Below are 22,900 nucleotides of genomic sequence, written 5' to 3' on the forward strand. Positions count from 1 at the left end.
CACCACCAAAGCCTTCTGGTTTTTCTACAACCAACTAAGGGACATTTTACTAAAGCCTAGGAGGACGGGTATGTGAACATTTGACTCAGAAGGTAAAATTCCATTGAAATGAAATTAGATTAAAATCACAAACATTCCATAACAAGTGCTGATGTTATGTTATGGCTCACAGGAGCCCTGAGAATAGAATAGTATTAAAAGTAGAGCTGCAGGCGGTGAAACAGGTTCTGAGCCCCAACCAGCAAGGAAAGAATAATAATAGAGAAAACATTTTTAAAAACCAAACACCAAACCAAAAAAAATAAAAATAACAAAACCGTGCAAACTATGTCAAGTTTATATGAAATACATATTATTATCATTATTTTCCTGAATTAGGAATAACAGAACCATTTAGTACAAAACATTTCTTTTAATCTTTGGAGATCCTCAGGCTCTTAGTCCTTATTTTGCTTCCTTTCTGACCCTGTCAGTGTAACGGTGGGTCAGATTTAGGGAGGCGTCCAGATTATTTGCTACTGGCATGGTACGGTCTTGTTAAATTCCTTCCTATACTTACATATTTTAAAATGCACAAAAATAATCTATAACAATCGCAAACATAACGGTGGTTTAGTTAGTGTGTACAGTCATCTTCTTTTGCATTAACGTGATTTCTGTCCGATACTATTTTTGTTTTATAGGATTTCCAAACTTAGAATTAGTTTTGTGTTGTTTGGTTTGTCTCAATATTGTTGACAACTTTGGTAAAAGTTAGCCCATCAAATATTAAATTCTTAATTAAGAAATATTCACGTCATGAAGTCAAATCCCATTTTGTGTGTCTGGAAAAACCAGGTTAAAGGACAAAAATTTGCATTTAATGGATACCCAGTCCCCAACAGTGGTGTATTTTCATAACCAATGCATAATACCACTCACAAACTCTTACATAAGTTCTAGTGGTTATTTAAAGTACCATAACCAGTAGAACTTATGCCTTAAACTCAGACTGCTCCATTGAGTAAGTTTCTGACGGCGTATTGTGACCATCGTAAATAGAAGAAATTTTGAGATTGATCTCAAAATTTTCTAGAAAAAAAAAAAATAATTATGAGACTCAACTCAAAAAAATTTTGACTTTTAGAAATTTTGACTTTGAAAATGTTCGCACTCTGAATGGCTTGGCCTCTGCGTATCTCCAGGAGTTTCTTCATAACCGTTCCATTTGTAGGACACTTCGGTCAATAACACACTGCTCCTGACTGAAAAGCAGAGGAGGCCGGCCATGTGTTGTCACTGCTCCTGACTGGTGGAATAACTTGTGTTTTTCACAATAAGTTTAACAGACAAGTTTTTGTCTGTGGTCTTAAGAATACAGTACAGTGCATTGGTGCAGTTCATAGCTGTTTTTAAAGTGCTTTATAATTAAATTCACATTGACGAGTTGTAAATTTTAGACATTTGAAACTCTAAACTTTCCATGTTTTTCCTAGAAAACTTCTGAAATGAATCTCAAGATTAATTATGTTTTTTTTTTCTAGAAAATGTTTGAATGATGGAGTTCAGAAATGTCCTTGATTTTGTTTGAAAAACTTCAGAGATTTTTGGCAAAAATGAATCCTTCCTTCCATTTATTTTTCTGCTCAGAATGACCCTGATATGCCGTTGTACATTTCTCAGTAATAGGGACAGTGTCCGTTTTGAGGCATTTTAAAGATTATAGATTGTGAAAAAGACACAATCTACATTCAGCAGTAAACTATTTCTGTCACACCAGATACATATTGTAAAGAAGAAGAAGAAGGAAGTCATTTGTTTTTCTTCCCAAGTAAATTAGTTCCGAGATAATGAAGGAAGGGTTATTATCATGTGCTCAATTATTCTTTGCTAATGTATTTAAAGTTACATGGAATGGATTTCGATGAATGCAAACAGAGCCAGTAACACTCCATGATGTAACAACCTGAGATGAATACATACATGTCTGCAGTCCAGACATGAGACTGTACTGTGGTTGGAGTAACAGCAGGACATCCATGTTTGTTTTGGTCCGCGCTCTGTCCCGCCCCCATCATGTCTGTTCAGTGTGACAAAATTCAGTATGAACTGAATGATGTCCACACATAAAAAAGAAAAAAAAAATCAAATTTTAGCAAAAAATTGATCATCAAGGCCTGCTGTGTGAACTTTAGCGGTAGCACTGTAGTAGCTAAAGTGTTCCAGCATGTAGCAGCATTTTCTCGTGTTGCCTTCTGCATTTAGAGACATTCGTCCAACATGTGCGACAAAAGCAAAGTGCTTTGTGTGACGATAATATCCTGATGTCGATAGTAACTGATTCATCCCCACACGTCTCTGTGGGGTTTATTTTTGCGATAATGAGCAGACACACACTCTCACACACTAATTCACAATCCCAAGTTGATTTGAAAATCATGGACACCCCAGGACTCCGGTCCCGGTACCGGCAGACGGAACGGAAAAGGCGAGGAGGATGAAAAGCGAGTTGTAAACATAACAGCAGAGCAACAACCAGTCAACCAGTCAGGCTGACTGTGATTGTGGAGCAAACTGTGGGAGACAGGATATTGATTTGTAGCTTTCCTGCTGCTTTCTGCCTCATTAGCCAATGACACACACACACACACACACACACACACACACACACACACACACACACACACACACAACTGTGTTTGATGAAGCGTCTCATGAAGATCTGTCGCAGCCGTCCATACGAGGCACTCTGCAGCGTGCGTCATGTGTGTCACACACAAGCGGCGAAGTGAGGATGTTTCTCTTTAATCATGTGATTTCTAGACTATTTCTAAATCTGTTTATTGCAATGCTTTAAACTATCCTGGTTTCCATTCGTAGGTTTGGTCACTTTACTGAAGTTATTCTCATCGGTTCTGTCTTCCAGAGTCTGATTTTCTACACCATGAACAAGATGAAGAACTTTAAAAGACGGTTCTCGTTGTCAGTCCCACGCACTGAGACCATCGAGGAGAACGAGTTCACTGAACAGATCAACCAGCTCAACATAAGGCACACCCAGGGTAAGAACTGCAGCCCTCGCAAAGGTTTCTCATCATCATTATGTCCTAATCTCTTTATTTTTGCTACTATCTTAAAGATGTTCCACAAAATAGCTGGAAAATTGCCTTCATTCTGAAAAGCTTTAAACAAAAAGTGTTTTACTTTATAACAGAAAGTTTTTTTCTGCATTTTTGCCACTAAAGTTCAAAATACACCAAGTTAATCATCCTGTGTGTGATTCCTCCCAGTTTTTTCATGGTTCTGGTCCAGAACAAGAACAAGTATCACACAGGAACAAATAACACTTCATTTAAAATTGATCTGTGTTTATGGTACTATATTATAATGACCCTGTTCAGACCTGGAATTACCTGCTTTACATCCAAATGAACAAGTAACCCAGAGACAAAGCGGCCTGTCGGCACAACAATCGCCAGGCCTGCTGAAGAGCTCAGGTACATTCATTCACTACAACCATATTATTTTTCTGTATCCTGTAGACCAGTAGCTGCGTTTCAGTCAACCATAAAATTGCGCAACTTGAAATTACAGAAATAAATTCACTTAATGGAATCATGCTAATTTATAAAAGGCTTTGCTCCATTCTTTTTACAAGGGCTTATGAGTCTTGAGCACCACTGTAAATCTTGTTGTTGAAATAAGGCTTATTGTTGTCATAATAATGTGAAAAGGGACTTAAACAGATTTCATTTTTGTTTCCTGATTTCCTTTTTCATGTAACAAATGAGAAGAACACTTAAAAAAAAAAAACAACAACTAAATCTTACAGAGTGTTTTTGGTCCTAGTTTTAGGGCTAGTATATTAGAACACTTGAAATAAGACAAAATTAACTTACAAATAACATTTCAGAAATATATAGAAGCTTGTTTTAAGTAAATAATTCCTTAATATTGATAAAAAATAAAATACTAGTCCTATTGGCAGATTATTTAACATGTAACAAGATATTTTCCCCATGTTATAAGTGAAAGAATCTGCTAATGCAGCTAGTACTTTATTGTCAATATCAAGGAATTACTGACTTAAACCAAGTGCCTATATCTTACTGAAAAGTTACTTGTATGTTAGTTTTGTCTCATTTTCAGCGTACTAATTTATTTGCACTAGAAACTAGACCAAAGATTCTGCATAAGATTTTATGTTTTTGCTGAGGATATTTATAAGATCGACTAAGTTCTTCACTATCAATCTCTAATTAGCTTTTAATTATTATTTTGAATGAGGTTGTTGAGTCAGATCGTGTTTCGGCTCATTAGAAGTTGAATAATTTTGCAGATCCAGACTCTTCTATTTACCAGCACCATTTGCTGGGTCTGTCAGTCAGTGACTTGTGACTATTAATGAGAGTGCAAACTGGATTACTTAACTGGGTGTTTAACTGCCAGTCATTTCTATTTTCTGGGTCAGAACCTCTCAGAGACAGTTGAGTTTCCACACTGTGACCGGTGCCACCAGTACAGCACAGCAGATCCACAGGTTTTGATTGGAAATCAGATAGATCCTGGAGTAAGTAATAGATAATGCAAAAACAAATTAAACCAATTACTAGATGGTTTAGTCTTTGCTGCTAGATTGTGTGACTGCAATGACACCAAAGTATGAAGTTACAACACTGCATATGGTTGGCCTGTCCTTCACCTGCGGATGATTGTTATGCTGCTGCTGGTTCTTAATGATTGCAGGTTTTAGGTTTTCTGACTCATCCTTGCAATGATATTTGCAATAACAAAACACTTGTAATATTACAATCTATCTCTTATTATAGAAACGTAAAATAAAGAAAACAGCTAAAGGACATCTTAGCCATGTTCAGTAGAATCAAACGGGGAGCAGAAAATATGAAATTCTTTAATCAATGCGGTTCTACTGCCACCTGCAGAATTACGCTGCTTGGTCAGAAACAACCAGTTGTACATGCTCAGGATTGCCAGTTTGCTGCGTTTGTGCTCGTGGAAACAACCTAGTGTCAGTGGCCATGCTTACTATTCTGCAAATTGGAAATTCTTGCCTGGTTCGGCTGAGGGGGAGGAGCTACTTTAACCTGAGATTGAGTGGTGGAAAACCTGCCTATTCACTGACTTTTTTTTTCTTTTTTTTTTTTTTTTTACCAAAAATTTAAAAGAAAATGCAGCTTGGAACCTAAAATACCTACCTACAATGCTAGTTACATGCTATTGGTTGGCACTTGCAAAACAGCCAATCCAGAAGCAACATTGATTTTACTTGCTGTTGATTGGTTGGACTCCCAAGCTTGGAAATAAGAAAGTCTGTAGATTTTATCTTCTATGGCAGAGCTAAGATGGTTTCCAGTGTGCATTGTAAAGCACATTAAGGTATATTTGGCATTGGAAATATCAAAATAGGCAGATATAAGCATCTTTAGAAGGGGACTCAAGTATTTGCAGATTATAGGTGTGGCCCCTAACTTCTGCAAATACTAACGGCCTGTTGTACAGGGATTAGCTTGTGTTTTTAAAGGGGCAATATTAAGTATTTCCCATGCACATAGTGCCATTTTGTAGCACAATCAAGTAATTATGTTACCATTAGTTGTTGAAAAAGTGCTGTACATTGACTTTGAAGTCTAATGCCTTGAGATTGGGCCTCTGTCTCTTTAAAAACTTCTGCTCTTTCTGAAACTCCGCCTTCAGGAAGTCGTCACAACATGGTTCACCCTTTAACAACCAGCACTGTACTGAGAAGTAGCTTTTATAATGAGCCCAGCTGATGCGGAATTACACCGGGTGTTTGCTAATTGCAGCTGGCTAGTCTGAAGGAGCTGAATTTCGGTGCTACGGGTGAGGGTTGCTTTGTGAGGTGGAAGTTCAAAAGCTTGGAAACTGCAGTTCTGAGCAGGAGCTGCGTCTTGAGGGCAGGGCTAGGTCCAACCAGGCGTTTTGCACAGCTGAATGGGTTGCCATGGAGATTCAAGGATTTCTCAAACATGCATGAGGGAGATCAGGCAAGCCGCCAGGTATGTCTTTCAGCAGGAAATTATATTATAGCATGAGGTAAAGCTCAAAAAAGTGAATTTTATATAATTCTGTCCCTTTAAATGATCGTGATAATTGTGATCAATTAAAACTGCTTCAAATATATCTGAAGTCTTCATAGGTATTTTTCCCTCAGTCTAATCTTGCTTTTCTCCTCTCACTGTAAGAGCAATTTCAGCTGAACAGGCTCAGACATCATGTTGTGCACCATAATGGATTGTCCTTTTCATAACCAGGTGTCCAGCAGACATCCGTCCATCTCTCCCGACTGGGCTCACATTAGCCTCACCTTTAGCCGCCCTAATTAGCATCCGAAGGATCAAAGGAACGCTGGAGCTGTGAAATTCAAATGACCAGAAAACAGGTTGTCATTTCATCCTCTCAGACTATTTAGACTGATAATCAACACAACACACAGCCAGGCTGCACCAGAGCGCCTCTGAGCTTCTTCTGAAATGTCTTGTTAGATTCATTCAGACATTTCTCAGATCTGAAAGCCTTCCTGGGCTTCAGTTCTTCTTCTTCTTCTTGACTTGTTTTCTTTTACTGGACCGTGTTAGGCTTTGTAATTACAAAGTGTGTGTGTGTTTGTGTGATCAGGGTTAAGCACATCACAGGCTGAGCAGGAGCTGTGTGTGTCTGGGTGCCTCGACATTGGGAAGGTGGCTTTAGTAACACCTAATAAAGCGTCCTGCTCTTTGTTTGCCAGTGTCCCTATGGAAACAGGGATTGCGCGGTGCACTCAAAGGGGGCTCCAACATGTCCACCATGCATGGTGCTGCTGTTAATGCTGCCATTGAAAAAAAAAAAAAAAAAACTTTCCAGTGTGAAGCATTTAGAAGCCAGCCAGGTACCAAACACTGACCGCTGTCCAAGGCACAACGTTGAACATGGCGGATCAAAGTCCTTTTCTTTTCACCACACTGGGGGGTCACAGCATTCTCACAGTGCAGCTGAACAACACTGAGCTCCACTGGAATTTTCTTCATCGTGACCCGGCTGCCTCATGTCTAGTGTGTGAAATGGATAGTCACAGACTTTTGTTGAAAGCCGATTTAAGCTTATTATCTGCTTTTGTACATCAAACACAGTTTAGCTAAAGGGTAAATAGTGATATCAATGCTCCAGGTCAAACTGAAGAATGGCTCCGTTTAGCTGGAAAAGGCCCACATAGTGACATCATGATGTCTTATTGGGATTTTATGGAACAGACTAACAAAAAGTAGTGTTTAGCCATGAAAAGGAAGGAAAATAGTAAGATCTTTTTTTTCCTTTTTTAAAAATAAATTCTGATAACTTTAAAGGTGATTTTAACTTTTATTTTTTAAAAGAATGTTTTTTTTTACATTTGTTAAAATTATAGATATGTTGTAACAGTATAAAACAAATAATTTGTGAAAAAATTTCAAGATTTTTCTTTTCAATTTTATGCACTAAGCTTAAGCTCTAATTGATGGGAATATTGGCTCAGGAGGGAAAAACACAAATGCATCCCAACATTTTTCAGACTTTCTTGAGTAAAATAATTTTGAACATGAATCCTTTTGCCCAGTTGCACAGTAATTTGCGTTGCCTTATCGCAACAAATCCAGATAGAGACCGCTGATTCTTCATGATTAAAGTCAGGAAGAAGAACAGAAGTTCATAGAAAACCTGCTTTAAACACAAGCGCCTTATAAAACCTGATGATGGTGATGAAAAGCTTTTTCCTCTATTTGTTTTCTAGCATCATGTTTGCGAGCACAATCCGTGTAAACACACAGAGCAATATTGAGGTTGGTGAATGTGATGAATGTCCAGATACAGAGCAATGAGGTTTTGATCTAATTATCATGTCAGGCTGGATCACAGAGTTTTTCTACACATGGCTGCCGGGGTCCGACACACAGCATCTGAAGCTGGTTTAATGATTCACATGCACCAGAGGAGGTTAGCCTGCCCTTCAACTTCTGCAACGAGGGAAGCAAGAAACTAAATAAATAAGCGAAGGTTCTCTACATGAAGGATAAGAGTGTGTGGACTAATGAGGGTAGAAATAGCCATTAGCTTGCTTAGATTTTTTTTTTCTCAGGCCTAGTTCACACATAGCCAGGTCTTTTTCTTTTTATAAAGTAATCTCGTCCACACCTGATCGGTTTAAGAAAAGTGTTCATCTACAGAAAGCTGCTGAATTACATGACTTACTGAGCGTTGGTTTAAACATGCCAAACCCACAGGAGGCAGTGTAGTGAAAAGCAGTATGTCAGCTAAAATGAAACCTTCAAAATGACCACAACTTACTGTCAGGACATATAAATGGCACCAGGAGTTTTTTATTACTATTATTATTTATTGTTTTATTGGCTTTGGTGGCCTTTATTTGATAGTGAATTGACAGGAAAGTGAGTAATGAGAGAAGAGGGAAGACATGCGGCAAAGGCCACCAGGGCAGGAATCCAACGAACCGCGTCGAGGACCAAGGCCTCCACATGTCGGCTGTGCTTAACCCCTGCGCCACCACAGCACCACTATGGTGCCAGGAGATTCAGACAGAGAGGTTGAACTACCTTTAAATACCATGTTAAAATAAAACACAAGACAATATTGAGAGGGCGTGAGGACGCACATGGAGATGGAATGGCATTTTACCTCGTTTGGGGCAGATAGTTGGTGTAAAACAGCTGACCTCCAAGCGCTCCTTCTCCTTTGCAACTTAACTTGTTAGAAAAGTAAAAATAAAAAAATGACTGAACAAATGTAAAAAATAGGCACTTCTCTGAAAGCAGCCATCTTTCTTCCACTGCATGACCAAACAGAAACAATGGTCACATATATGATGTCAGCGGCGCATTGTTCATCAAGTCTGGACCTCTAAATCTCCGGTTTCCAATGTCCACACACAAAAGCGGGGGGAAAAAAAAGAGAGACGTTGCAAATCTCCACTTTGCCCAGAGGTTTTACTATCAGTTGTTTTGAGTAGTATTAAACAGTTTACGTGTGGATGAAAGGCCAATCATGTAAAAATCTATTCGGTTTCCCGTATATTCAGCTCGGTGTGGATGAGCTGAATGATCCTTCAGATGCTGATTCCGTCCTGTTGTTCTTCCAGGGCTGACTCCAGACCAGCTCGGTCCTCCATCTCATGATGCCAGCCCAGTGAGCCCTGATGCCACCACACCAGGAGCTCACTCTCCATCCCACCTGCACTACCACAGCCAGGCCCAGCACAGACGCTTTTCCATGGAAGTGAGTAGCAAACGGGTTGACGCTGCACAACGAAGAGTTATGGTGACTTCTGTTCACTGTGGTGTGGAATGGACTCACCTAACTGCTCCAGCTGCAAGTTGGGAAAAGCAGAGGGACTCTAAATGCTTCAGTTAGCAAAACCTGAGCAGAAGCCAGAAAGCTTCAGCCAAACATTTCTCTGTAGAGTTGGTTTTGTTAAAGAAACCAACTGGTTATTCTTCACAGGCCGACCATCTTACCTACTTCACTGAACCTCCTGACACTGACCACAGGTTAGGTCCTTTGACCTTTAAAAACCTTATTAAAAATAAAATCAAAACCAAACATATTTAGGTCAGAAATGAAGTTACCATTGCTGGTATTCAATTGGAAGTATCTTTTTCTTCTGGGAGACATAATTTTATGTTTCATTATATAACTGCCTTAAACAGATTCAAGGTTATCCAGAGCGTGAACAGGTTGATGTCTTCCTCATCTCTGAGTTCGGCTCTACAGAATGACTCACCTTCGCAGCTTTTTAACCTTTCCGTAGCGCCACACTTTTCTTTCACAGACTGTTTACAACCCTACCGTCTCAGGTAAAATAGTCCCGTTTGAAGGAGCATGAGTCACCCTGACTCTTTTTTTTTTTTCCTCAGACACCATTTAGCCTGCACCAGACAGACCAGTGAGAATACAGTACGCCAGAGTGAAGCGAATACTTAGAAAGATGTAATGAGGACAGAAATAACAGCATGACAACAACTGAGCCGGTGTTCAGCTTCCACAGACCTCTACAGCTACTTGCTACAAACGTGAGGAGTGGATTTTTCTAATGAGGGGTTTACAACAGGTCAGCAGCTAATACGGTGAAAAACAATTAGCTACATTTCTGTAAGAATCTCAGAAATCTTTTGCTTTTCCTTTGATCTTGAGATCATTAATGAATTTGACAATGCTGCTGTAGAACATTGCTAACATCTGTTTTGTTAGTTTCCTTACCTTTTTCAGGTATTTGTTATGTCATTATGTTTAGAAAAGAAGAATACAATGTCATGTTAATGAACATGAACAACTCCGGTAGAACGTTCTGGCTCAGGGTCTGCTGATAACAGCGGCTGCCTTTCCATTAGAAATCTGAGCAGATTTTTGTCGCTGATCTGCTCATGTTGACAAAACTCAATTTTGAAATTTTAGGAATTGAGTAGTTTTTCCATGAACCAAATTGACTTTCGTCATTTCAGTATAGCTGCGTTGCCATTGACCATGACATTGCGTGAATTGGATTTACGAGAATGAATTAACCCAATGGAGATGCAGCAATTTGAAAAAAACTAACTTTTTTTTTTTTTTTTTTTTTGAGAAAATGTTTTTGCTCTTGGGTGAGGTGATGTTCTGTGTCACAATTTTGCAAAACTGCAATGGAAACACTTTTTTTGGCATCACATGAGTGTTCAAATGTCACTAATTGTGGCTGTCTGTACAAACTTCTGAGTGTCAGAGGGGGAGGAGCCTAAATCAGATACAGTTGAAGCCAGATGTTTACATACACCGAATAAAAAGACACACACTTTTTTCTCTCACTGTTTGCAGTTAAACCATACCAAACTTGTCCTGTTTTAGGTCAAGTAAAATGACTAAAATGTGTTATTTTTGCTAAATGCCAAAAAAATTTGAAATAATATCTTTAAAAGATATTTTTGTAAATTGTCTTTTGAACTGTGTGACTGTATGGGTCAGACCTTTTAGATTTCCTTCCTTCAACTGTAATTGGCTCCCATTTAGCCTCAGTCACAATTCTGAATCCACCAACTTTTGAATATCTACTTGACAACCAATTAAATAATAGACAAAAAATAAAATGCCTGAACAAGACAAACAGAACCGTCTGATCCCTTTCTTTCTCTGTCGGCCTCTCAGGACGTCAGTAAGCGGATGTCTCTGCCCATGGACATCCGCCTGCCTCCAGAGTTTCTCAAAAAACTGCAACAGGAAAGTGAAAACTCCCCCCTCTGCAGACCGCTCAGCCGCATGTCCCGACGCGCCTCACTGGTCAGTAACCATCGGTTTATTTTACACACCGTGTTGTCTTGTCTCGTCCTGTGTGTCGCTCCTGCATGAAGGGTAGAGACTCAGACTGAAGGAGTCGTCGTTATTTTGTTCTCAGCCCTGTTGTCAATTAATTATTTTTTGTTACACAGAGTAAACAAGTCATTTGTGGAGTGTAAGATTAGTAAAACCTTTATTTCCCGATCCAGAGGACAGAATCAAATGTTGTGAAATTAATCTGTCTAATGGTTTTCTCTGCCTTTAGTCTGATATAGGATTTGGGAAACTGGAAACGTATGTGAAGCTTGGCAAACTAGGTGAGGTACGTCTCAGCTGATTATTCATACGATTCAGAGGTTCTGTTGAGCTCAGTGCAACATTTATGGTTTGGTTTGTGAGCAACTAAAAGTTAACTCCCTGTTACAACGGTGGGTCACTGTGATAACGAAATCATTTGAAATCATTTTTCACATTTAATGTATTGATCCTGTACCATTCAACTAAAAGCAAATTTGCTTTAAAGAAGTCACATTTATTTGATGACTCTGCACCGATACAGCAGACCTGAACACACCAACAGCTTCACAAGCCTGGTCAGACGTTTAAAAACAACTTTAATCTGTTCAGTCTGTGCAATCAGCAGTATAGCAGCCAATGGGAAATAAATGACAAAGAAACTGAAACTGACTAAAACAATAGGTTGACTACCTTGGTAAAACATGTACAAATAAACTGCAGCAAAACCTTCTTTTAAATGGTTCAAAATGTAGAATTAAGCTGAATAGATCTGGAACATTGTTGAGAAAAACTGTAGATCACACAGCAGGCAAATGTGACCCATATCTGACGTTTTCATGGTAGTCTGACCGGCCCTGTTCTGACCTTTTCTCAGATCTATGTGTCACTTCCATACATGGAACTGATTCAGATCACAAAATGCAATTGATTTTATTTTATTTTTTTATGATACACACTGGACTACAGTGAAACAGTAGAAACATTCTCACTCAAACTCAACTTTAAACACTTTGACGACATGATTGCTGTCATTCTAAGGCGTTCTCATTCAGTCAGGAATAGTCGTCACTAATTCCCTAATAAAAGGTGATTCTGAGCGAAACAGAACTACAACGTGTCCAAAGACTCGTGTTTCTACTACGGCTCTTTTTCTTTTGCATGATATCACCTGATATGCTTTCCTCTGCTTCTGTTCCCAGGGGACTTACGCTACAGTTTTTAAAGGAAGGAGCAAACTAACGGAGAACCTAGTGGCCCTGAAGGAGATCCGTCTGGAGCACGACGAGGGAGCGCCTTGCACTGCTATCAGAGAAGGTAAAGGGATCATTAACCCTCTCAGATTCTCACTCGGGATTTTTTGAGATTTTTTTGCTCAAACAAATTCACCAGAGAAAAAATTCCCTGGTGAGGAGACGACACTTTTTTGATGAACTTAAATTTTAGGATGGAGCTTTGTGGAGGAGGTGGGGGGAGCTAAACCTCCACAAATCTTATTTTATTTAAATTCTCAGCAAAATGAGGTTAAAATCTTTTGTCAAAATAAAATACTTATTAAGCTCACTTTGTGCTAAGAGGCGTAGAAACCACAACACTGGTGTCATTTCTGTGGATTTTCCACATTTATCTTCGTTTGCCTTTGTTTATATGAAGCTTAATGGAAGTTATTTTGGTAGAATATTTAATGTGGAGCTGCTTGAGCCACGCTCTGGATCTTCTTCTTATGAATTTGGAAGGATTTATGGTTATTATCGCCACCTGGTGGTGCAGTATAGGCAATACACTTTTTTTTTCTTACTGAAATCTAAATATTGTCACCTTCCTAAACTAACAGACAAAATGATTTTGGCATTAAAAACAAAATTATCTATGCCAAAATCATTTACATAAATAGTTTTCGGCAAAAAAAAAAGTATAAATAAAAATAATTTTTTTGCAAAAAATAATGTATGCCATTATTTTAGGAAGGTGATGATATAAAAGTACAGTGAGTGACAGTGTATTTTTTCCAGTTTTTTTAACTTTTAGTTCAAAGAAATGTCAATGTCAGACAAAAATAACCCAAGAGAATATATAAATCTATTTTCAAATAATTTTATTTACTTTTGGAGAAACTATCCAACCCAACCTGACTGTATGAAATGTTTTTTCCCCATTTATTTCAAATTATGAAATTGCCATATTTGTGGTCTGGTCTCACCACTCACACCAATAGGAATAGTACTCCTGTACTGCAGCAAAATGAAATGACTTCAGTAGAACCTGACAGCCAACATTAAGTGGGGTCTGTGATATCAGGAGGCACAACATCATGTCTCGATCTAAAGAAATTAAAGAACAGAAGAGAAATAAAGTCTTTGACATCTATGATTTTGGGAGTATAAAGCGATTCCTAAGGCTTTGGGACTCCAGTGAACCTGTTAACTACTGTTAGAGTCCTTACCCACAAATGAAGAAACATTGAACGGTGGTGGACCTCTAAAAGGACTGGTCAGTCTACTAAAATTACTCCAAGACAGTAACAACAACTCACCCAGGAGGTTACAAAAGAATACTATGATAAAAATCACACTCTGCTTCGTTCAGAGGGTCTGGATCCTAGGCTGTTGAAAAACGATTGCTTCCTGGAGGCGTGGCCTCCGGTGAGGTTTAAACGATTGGATATGACTGTACCACATTAGTAACGTTTGTGATGCGTCATCGTCATCGTCAACTCTTCCTCTTGTTCACTGATCGTCAGACCAACACAGCATTTTAAACAAAACATCACATCAACGGTTTCTTCAGGATTGGGTAATTTGCTGTGGTTGATGGATGAATGAATGAATGAATGAATGAATGAATGAATGAATGAATGAATTCTCCTTTATAACATAAAACCCTGAAGGAGGAAGTCCAGTTGTCAGTTTGTGACCTTAAGCACAAATCCACTGGGGTAAAGCAGCATCAAAATGATTCAATGCATAAAACGGAAGCTTTCCAGCGATTTAATTAAGTCTGGAATTAGATGGGGTGGAATGACCTTAAACAGGCAATTTATACTCAAAAACCTTCTACTGTGGATGGATTAGAACAATACTGCCGAGAAGACTGGGCCAAAGCGCCAGAATTCCTCCACAGGGATGAAAAAAACCCTCTCTTAAAGTTCTCACAACGCTTGATGGAAGTTGCAGCCGACCACTTTTCAGATCGAGGCAGGTTGTCTTTCCCTCACTAAGTGGAAATCATTCCCTAATGCTTTTGGAAATAAAACTAAATTTGATCATTTAAACATGTAAGTATGACAAACCCCCCCAAAAAAACATCTTCTCTGGGGAAAATGCTCTTTCATGGTTATGTAAACAAAAATTATTTTCAAAAACAAAAGGGAAAATTATCTGTTTAAAAATGTATGTGGGATTTTAGTAGAGAAAAGGCTCAAAACAACTATTTTTTTTCTGACTCAGCTAAATACTACAACAGAGTATTATGGCCACACTAATAAAAGAAAAGTACAAGAATAAAGTAATTTTATGAGAAAAGTTGAAATAATATGAGAATAAAGTAATAATATAAAAATAAAGTTAACTTTATTCTCGTATTTTTTCCACTTTATTTCTCATTATTTCAACTTTGTTCTCATCATATGGTGACTTTTTTATAATTTTATATTTTTTATTGTTTTCTTAGCATGGCCCTAATATTCCGTCATAAACTACACATACTTTTTTCTATGTTCACACATATAATCTTTTTTTTTTTTACCCATTAAAAAGTGTACTCTCAGCTGTACAGCTTCGTTTTGCTGTATAGGTCAAATTTATCTTAACCCCTAATTGAGAATTATTTTGTAATGTAATAATTCACGAATTCACAATGAGCTTTCCGTTGTCCTCATGTACACGTGATTTTTTTTTTTTTTCAGTGTCTCTGCTGAAGAACCTCAAACACGCCAACATCGTCACGCTGCATGACATCATCCACACGGACCGCTGCCTCACCCTGGTGTTCGAGTACCTGGTGAGTGCATCAGCAGCTGGAGATCAGCACAGTTCCTAAAGGAAGAGCAATGCAACAGCGAGTTGTTCTGTCTTACAGGACAGTGACCTTAAACATTACTTGGACAACTGTGGAAATCTCATGAGCATGCACAACGTCAAGGTGAGAGCTAGCTGTACGTTACTGGTGGGAGGATTTAAGAAGCTAAATGAATGTTCTGAATCTATTAAAAAAATAAAAAATAGCTGAAAACTCCCACTCAGGAATTAATTTGTTTATATTGGTGAGTTTGTATTTTAGATGAGTGTCACCAATTGGAGTTGTCTTTCTTTAGATTTGGTGTTCCTGTAGTGTAAATTGACAGGCAGGCAGATTCACACCAAGGAGAACATCAAGTAAGAAAATAGTAAGGGGCAAGTTTACAGCAAAGATGAAAAAATACACAGCACAATTATTGGAATTAGAATACTCAAATTGAAAGAAACATGCTATTGAGTAAAGTCATTAAAAAATAAAAAATCTGCATAAAAGTACAACAGAGCTTTCACAAGAAACACATTAGCGAATATCAGCAGGATGTAAACATTTACTGAGCGGTGCTGGTTGTAGCCTACCAGCTGCTGGGGGAAGGATCTGAGCTAACTCTACTTTATGCACCCAGGATGCAGCAGTTTGTCACTGAAGGACTCCAGACTCTTAAGCTTGGTGACCAGAACAAACTGTGCTCTTGTTCTTTCCCCCTACAATAAACACTCTCAATTCTCAGATTTTAATTGAGGATGTGTATCCTTTTGTGTCTTATACTTAAAGTCATTTTTCAGGTTGCGTTTATACAATATGCTGCCTGACAGTCTGACATTTATTCTTTGTTTTGCCTCTTTAATTATCATGCCTTAGTTTGGTCATTACGCCCTGCTGGATCCTAAACTTGTCTCCATTCTTCTGAAATCCTGACGCTAATTATGAAAAATAAAGTCAAAATGCCTTGAAGCTCGCATATATTTATTTTTTCTGTTGGATTTTTAGACTGTTTTACATATTACACAGTGGACAGATTTTCTAAAGATAAAGTTTCACTGACAAAACAAACAACAATAAAGATTTGCTTTGAGAGAAAATTTATTTCAGTACCTCGGTGTACAAACTGAAACACCATGTATTGATTAATTGCATAAAGACTGATGTTTTTAAGCCTTTTGTTCTCATTAATTATGAGGATTTTCCACTTACAGCTAATAAAAACAAAACATTTGAGTTTATGATATCACATCAGATCAATAAGAACAAAAAAAATTGAATACTGAAATGTAGGCTTATTAAAAAAGCTTAATAGCTGGTTAAATATTCCTGTTTTAATTGGACAGAACACATATTCATCAAGACGCATATTCTATTTTATTGAATATGACTGGATAGTTTTCCTTCCACTTATTATGCACTGCTGTGTTTTGCTTTATTACATAAAATAAATTACATTATAATTATTGTTGTAAAGTTATGTTGACTATGTGAGGCAGGTCAGTAAACACAGCCACTGTGTTGGAACGGCTGCATTTCCTTTTGAACCTGTGCAGCGTCTTTTCTTCTCGCCTCCCTCCTGCAGATCTTCATGTTCCAGCTGCTGCGCGGTCTCTCCTACTGCCACAAAAGAAAAATCCTCCACAGAGACCTGAAGCCTCAGAACCTCCTCATCAACGACAAGGGCGAGCTGAAGCTGGCCGATTTTGGTAGGAAGCACGCTGACGTTCAACAAACCGAACCGGTCGCTCTCTGCAGTGACGGAGCAATCCTGCTTGTAGTAAATACTTTGAGTCGTATTCTGTTTTATCGCCACGCGGAGGTCTTAAATGCTGATTACTCTCGGCCTTTCTTCATGTTTCCTAGCAACCATAACCCCTCTCTCTTGATTTTCTCAGTTTTGTGTTGGAAGTAGGTCAATAAGCCCACCAGTGTCACTGACTATTTTTAATAGCTTCAGCTAAACACGCAGCCAATGAAACGACATTTCATTGGCTAAAAAAGTTCATGGGGAAGCAAAGCGAAGCCACCTGTCCTGCTGAGCAAAGATGTAGCTAAAATGGCGTCCTGTGCTGCCCAGGTCTGGCTCGGGCCAAATCCGTCCCCACAAAGACCTACTCCAACGAAGTGGTGACTCTTTGGTATCGGCCCCCCGATGTGCTGCTGGGCTCTACGGAATACTCCATGCACATCGACATGTGGTGAGAAACACTCACCCACCTTTCAGTGCACCCACATCCCACAAGGACGGGAATTCTAACAGATTTTTTATTTACAGGTATGAAGAATTTTATAAACTGATAAATAATTCTTTACATTTTGTTCTCTGACAATCAAATATCAAAACATATCAAATATCCGATTTGCTCTTAGTTACACTTCTTGATCAAAGTCACCATAAAGGGATAGCATAATGTAAAATTGACAAAAAAGTTTTTATCTTTACATCATGTTATAATGTTTTTCCTTTATTAAAATTATCTTGATTAAATTTGCCTTGATTCTTTCATGAATGTTTGAGAAATCCTTTAATCTCCCATGGCAACCATTCAGCTGTGGAAAACAGCTGGGTGGACCTAGCACCGCCTTCAGGACGAAGCTCCTCCTCTGAGCTGCAGCTTCCAATCTTCCGAACTTCCGTCTCACAGTGCAGCCCTCCTCCACTCAGCTCCTTCAGACTAGCCAGCAGCAATTAGCAAACACCTGGTGGAACTGCTCATCAGCTGAGCTCATTTTAGGAGCTACTTCTCAGTGAAACACTGGTAAAAATGTTGTTAAATTGTGAACAGAGGAGCCGTGTTGTGATGACTTTCTGAAGGCGGAGTTTCAGAAAGAGCAGGAGTTTCTTAAAGAGACAGAGGTCCAATTTCAAAGCGTTAGAATACAAAGTGAAATTTCCTTAAAGTCATATTTGTTATGTATAAAATTTTTATAGCAACTGAAGGTGACATAGATACTTGATTGTGCTATAAAATGATTGATGACATGGAACATACATAGTGCTGCCATTAGCACCAGCCTGCTTTACTTTCTTTACATTTTTGTAGAAAATGTAAAGAAAGGATTTATCCACTGTCTTTTGTGGGTTGTCTTTATGGAGATGGTTATCTATGTGTAATTGTGAAGTGGAGAGACAAACTTTTAATTCAAAATTCTTTTTAAGTACAAATTTAATGTGTGGTCTGCATTTGTAATCAGCAAGTTGATGGAACAACTTTTTGTATCATCAGTGACAGCGGCAGGTGTTCAGGGTTGTGTCTCTATCAACGTTGTACATCCAGAGACATTTTTACCTGTCACTGAAGTTAGCAAACATCGTCTGTAAACAACACACAGTCGCTAGCAGGTTTTATTACATTATTGTCCTGCATTTAGTTTCATCCCTCTTCCCATCAACTTTCTATCTCTGTGGAGGAAAACCATGATGGTACACCATAATGCTTTCCATTGACAGATGATGGATTGAGCAAAGCTGTGTGGGTTGCTCAGACGTTGCTGTATGACCCAACTGTGCTTTAAACCTTTCCACAACTTTCTCCCTGACCTGTGTGTCAGGGAGAAAGTTGCCCTCAATCGACACAGTACGGATACAAGGAGACCTACAGATCACCGAGCTTGGTTAACGCTCCCTGCTCCCTGCTCCCTGCTCTTCCCACTTGCAGGAGATCTGTTTTGTGTGTGAAGCAAAGACTTGATCACAAATGACCGCACACACACACTAGCGCATTACGTCGTCACCGGTAAGCCGTCATCCAGCGCTGCAGCAGCATTCCATGTTGGGGGTAAAATAGCTCTCTAGAGGACTGTTTAGGATTAGGACTACCCCTGACCTGTGTGTCAGGTCAGGGGTAGACAGGTCTTAATGGCGCTGTCTGCTCACTTATGTTCTCTAACAAACCTTGGAAATGCTGACAAAACAGCTGCATTCATGGTGAGATGAAGTCATGTGTTGGTCGACTGCATTTATGAATTAGGTGAAGGCCAATTGCCTTCACTGGGTTATCAGAGGAAAGAAGGGGCAGAGCACGACAAACATTTCAGGTTCTTGAAGGCCATATGTCTTTTTTCTTCCACTTTACAATTATGTGCGTTTTTGTGTTGTTCTATTGAGTTAAATGTCAGGAATATGTGTCAAAGTTTGCCGATGTAATGTGAAAACATTGGGAGGATGAATCGTATGTCATCTTTGGTCAAGATTGGCTGATGAACCAATGCAGCATTGTTTCTATTGGTCAGCTAATTCTCAGTTTATTTCCTCATACTGAACAGTTGTCATTTAAACTGATTGGACAGATAAAGTGTGCCTGGGTCCAACCAGCACTTTAAGACGGTTTTTAATGCTACATGAATGCATGCCCTCCCCCCATCACCACTGAGCGTTTTTAATCAACGTCAGGATCTTCCAAGATTTCTGTGAATCATTCCTCTCTTTTTAAATATCCCAAGTTGCTTGTAGACACATGACTCACACTCTAATATGAAGATGCATAATTCATGGGCAATCACTTTCCTTATATACTTTTTGCACAATAACTGTTTGCTTATAACACCCCCACAGCTTTGTGAAATGACAGATTATGAAGAACGGAGCTCCGGCAATGCAACAGTCTTTTATGAGCTTACATATTTCCCCACAGATCCACAGGGGGTCTCACCACACCACCCACAGTGCCCACTCACTCGGCTCATTTTAAAGTCTTGAATTCACATCGAGACCTAATATATTGGGATTGCTTTTTTTCCCTCTCTGTCCGACTTGTATTTTCATCCTCTTCCTCTTCCTCCTCCTCTCCTTCTCCATAGGGGTGTGGGTTGTATACTGTATGAGATGGCAACAGGTCGCCCCATGTTTCCTGGTGCCACGGTGAAGGAGGAGCTACACTTGATTTTTAGACTCATGGGTAAGATGACTAGAAATGACAGTAGAATAAAATCCTGATTGAAATGTGCAGATGAGAAGAGAACTTATCCTTATTAATACAGAAAGTGTTTGCTCAGCCGCTGAGTTGCCCTGTACCAACTGGTTCATTGGCCACAGAACTATCAAATCCAGCACCTACGCATGCAGCCTTCTTTTATGAGCGTATGTGAAAAGCTGGGCTGCTCTCAGCAATCTAATGAGTTCTAGAAACCTACAATGAAAGGATACCACCAGTGGTGCACCACTTCTGCCACTTCTGCTAACCATAAAGCAGCTAATTTTTCACGTAGCACTTTAGCGGTTTTGCAAACTTTGAAAACAATTAGCACTCTTAGCTTCCACTGAATTCATTTTTTGGTATGTATTCTAATGGTGTGTTCACACCAAAAGCGTTATGTGCGTCAAAAACACGTCTGGGGCTTCATGTTCAAATTTGACGCGTGTGCACGTTGAACGCAGACTCTTGACATTTTGCTCTACACCTAGCATTTTGCGTGTCCGGTTTCCATTCAATGTCTATGTGGAAGCATGTTGAGGGTGCATCAGCTCTAGCCATTGTTGTCCGTTAGATGCTCCTGATGCTTCAAACGCTCAAAACTCTCCAAACGGTTCAAATCTCGCCGCGCTAGACACTTGAAATGCGCTGCAACGACCCTCGATGTGCCTCCACATAGACTTTCAATGTAAACCAGAGGTGCATGATGCTCTAAACACTTTTGGTGTGAACGCTCCATATGTCTACTTGGTTGTTTTGTAAACTTCCAGTTGAATAAAGTTCAACATCTGTGTCAAAGTTTTGGCTATTTGACTGTTGAGAATTTTTTAAGTAGTTAGACGTTTATATTCATGTTCTTATTTTGAAGTGGGTGACGATTGGTCATGTAGCAGTTAGTCTGCACCGTTGAGATGGGCTTTTTCTCACTTGGTTTCCTGGTGATTACATAATAATAGCAACTAAATGTAACAATAAATGAGATGATGAATTATTTCTTTGTGATGCAGGTACTCCAACAGAAGAGACCTGGCCTGGTATTAGCAGTAATGAGGAGTTCAGGTCTTACCTCTTTCCTCAGTACAGATCTCAAGCTCTCATCAACCACGTACCTCGGTAAACCCTCTGTGTTAACTACCAGTGATCTCCATGCATGGCCAGACGCTGAGACATTTGAAGCGTTACTAGCTAATTTATTAATGTAGTATTAGGCCAATCATGTATCATCCAGGTTAATGTGTTTCACTTCGAGATGTTTTGGACACATAATCCTATCAAGCATAAGAATTCAGGTAATGGAAATTGAAATACATAATCAAAGGGGCAGTATTATGTAAAATCAACTTTTTTGAAAATTACATCATGTTCTAATGTTGGTATCTCACCAAAAACATCCCTGTAGTGTTGCCTTGATTCTTTCATGCATATTTGAGAAATCCTTTAATTTCCCATGGCAACCATTCAGCTGCGCAAAATGCCTAGGTGGTTCTAGCCCCGCCTTTGAAACGCAGCTTATCCTCTGACCTGCAGTTCCCAAGTTTCCGAGCTTCCACCTCACAGAGCAGCCGTCCTCTGAAACTCCTCCACTCAGCTCCTTCAGACTAGCCAGCAGCAATTAGCAAACATCTGGTGGATCTGTGCATCAGCTGAACTCATTATAGGAGCTACTTCTCACTGAAACGCTGGTAAAAACGTTTAAGTTAACAAAGGAGCCATGTTTTGATGACTTCCTGAAGGTGGAGTTTCAGAAAGAGCAGGAGTTTTTAAAGAGACAGAGGCCCAATTTAAAAGCGTTTTAATATCGAAGTCCAGTTTCTTTTAAGTCTCATTTGCTATTTAAAGCAACTGACGGTGGCATATTTACTTGATTGAGCTATAAACTGACAGTGTGTGCCTGGAAAATACTTAATACTGTCCCTTTAAATGTAATCTGATATGATTGATTTATTAATTTTTGTTTTAGGATGATCCATTGAGAATGGATTTGTTTTAGCTTTTTTTCACACTTTGATGTTTAGTTTACCAAAAAGCAATCTACAAGGGAACAAGTATTTTCTAATGGAATGTTCATGTTTATTGAACAAGTGAAGTTTTAAGCTGTCTAACACTTTGCTTGGTCTCCATCAGGTTGGACACGGAGGGAATTGATCTGCTGTCAGCTTTCCTGCTGGTACGACCCCAAAGCCCGTTTATATGAATCCTAATCTTACCTGATAACTCACTGAGGTTCTAATGAGCTCTTTCTGCACGTTGTGTGACAGTATGACACCAGGACCAGAATCTCGTCTGAAGCGGCTCTACACCACGCCTACTTCCTGAGTCTGGGGGATGCCATACATCATCTTGCTGACAGTAAGATATAGTTGCTTCCATTGAGATCCTCCATTATAAAGCCAGCTGTATGATTTTTATACGTGGTATTAATGCAATGAAAAGCTCCACTCATACTCTGTTTCCTTTCTTTGCTCCAGCTGCTTCAGTGTTCTCTCTCGGAGAGGTGCAGCTCCAGAAAGATCCAGGCCATCGTAGCTCAGTATTCCAGCCTCTAGGTAAGAAAAGAAGCAGACATTACCTTACCCAAACCATATCACAGGTAATGGAAGGCAATTATTTTATGATCTTAATGCCCTCTGTGCAAGGGCGTAGGTTCGGTCTAAGTTTTGGTGGGGACCTTGGTGGGGACCTTG

The 22,900-nt window shown here is 39.2% G+C and overlaps 1 protein-coding gene across 2 annotated transcripts in view; it reads left to right on the forward strand.

The window, feature by feature from the left end:
- Positions 1–2,875: 2,875 nt before the first annotated feature.
- Positions 2,876–22,900, forward strand: part of cdk18 (cyclin dependent kinase 18) — a 29,925-nt gene continuing 9,900 nt past the window's right edge. Inside the window, exons 1-14 of one of the 2 annotated variants that reach the window (XM_015058391.1) lie at positions 2,876–3,041; positions 9,125–9,261; positions 11,161–11,292; positions 11,555–11,611; positions 12,507–12,621; positions 15,209–15,303; positions 15,382–15,444; positions 16,886–17,009; positions 17,381–17,501; positions 20,104–20,201; positions 21,224–21,329; positions 22,341–22,383; positions 22,475–22,565; positions 22,685–22,762. In XM_015058391.1, coding sequence (XP_014913877.1) covers positions 2,924–3,041; positions 9,125–9,261; positions 11,161–11,292; positions 11,555–11,611; positions 12,507–12,621; positions 15,209–15,303; positions 15,382–15,444; positions 16,886–17,009; positions 17,381–17,501; positions 20,104–20,201; positions 21,224–21,329; positions 22,341–22,383; positions 22,475–22,565; positions 22,685–22,762 — 1,378 coding nt within the window. In that variant the 5' untranslated portion in view covers positions 2,876–2,923. The remainder of the gene's footprint in view (positions 3,042–9,124; positions 9,262–11,160; positions 11,293–11,554; positions 11,612–12,506; positions 12,622–15,208; positions 15,304–15,381; positions 15,445–16,885; positions 17,010–17,380; positions 17,502–20,103; positions 20,202–21,223; positions 21,330–22,340; positions 22,384–22,474; positions 22,566–22,684; positions 22,763–22,900) is intronic. The other variant, XM_015058392.1, reaches the window with a different exon arrangement.

Source organism: Poecilia latipinna, unplaced genomic scaffold (assembly GCF_001443285.1).
Source record: "Poecilia latipinna isolate Pla-1442-1.1 unplaced genomic scaffold, P_latipinna-1.0 Scaffold1537, whole genome shotgun sequence".
Taxonomy (NCBI): Eukaryota; Metazoa; Chordata; class Actinopteri; order Cyprinodontiformes; family Poeciliidae; genus Poecilia; species Poecilia latipinna.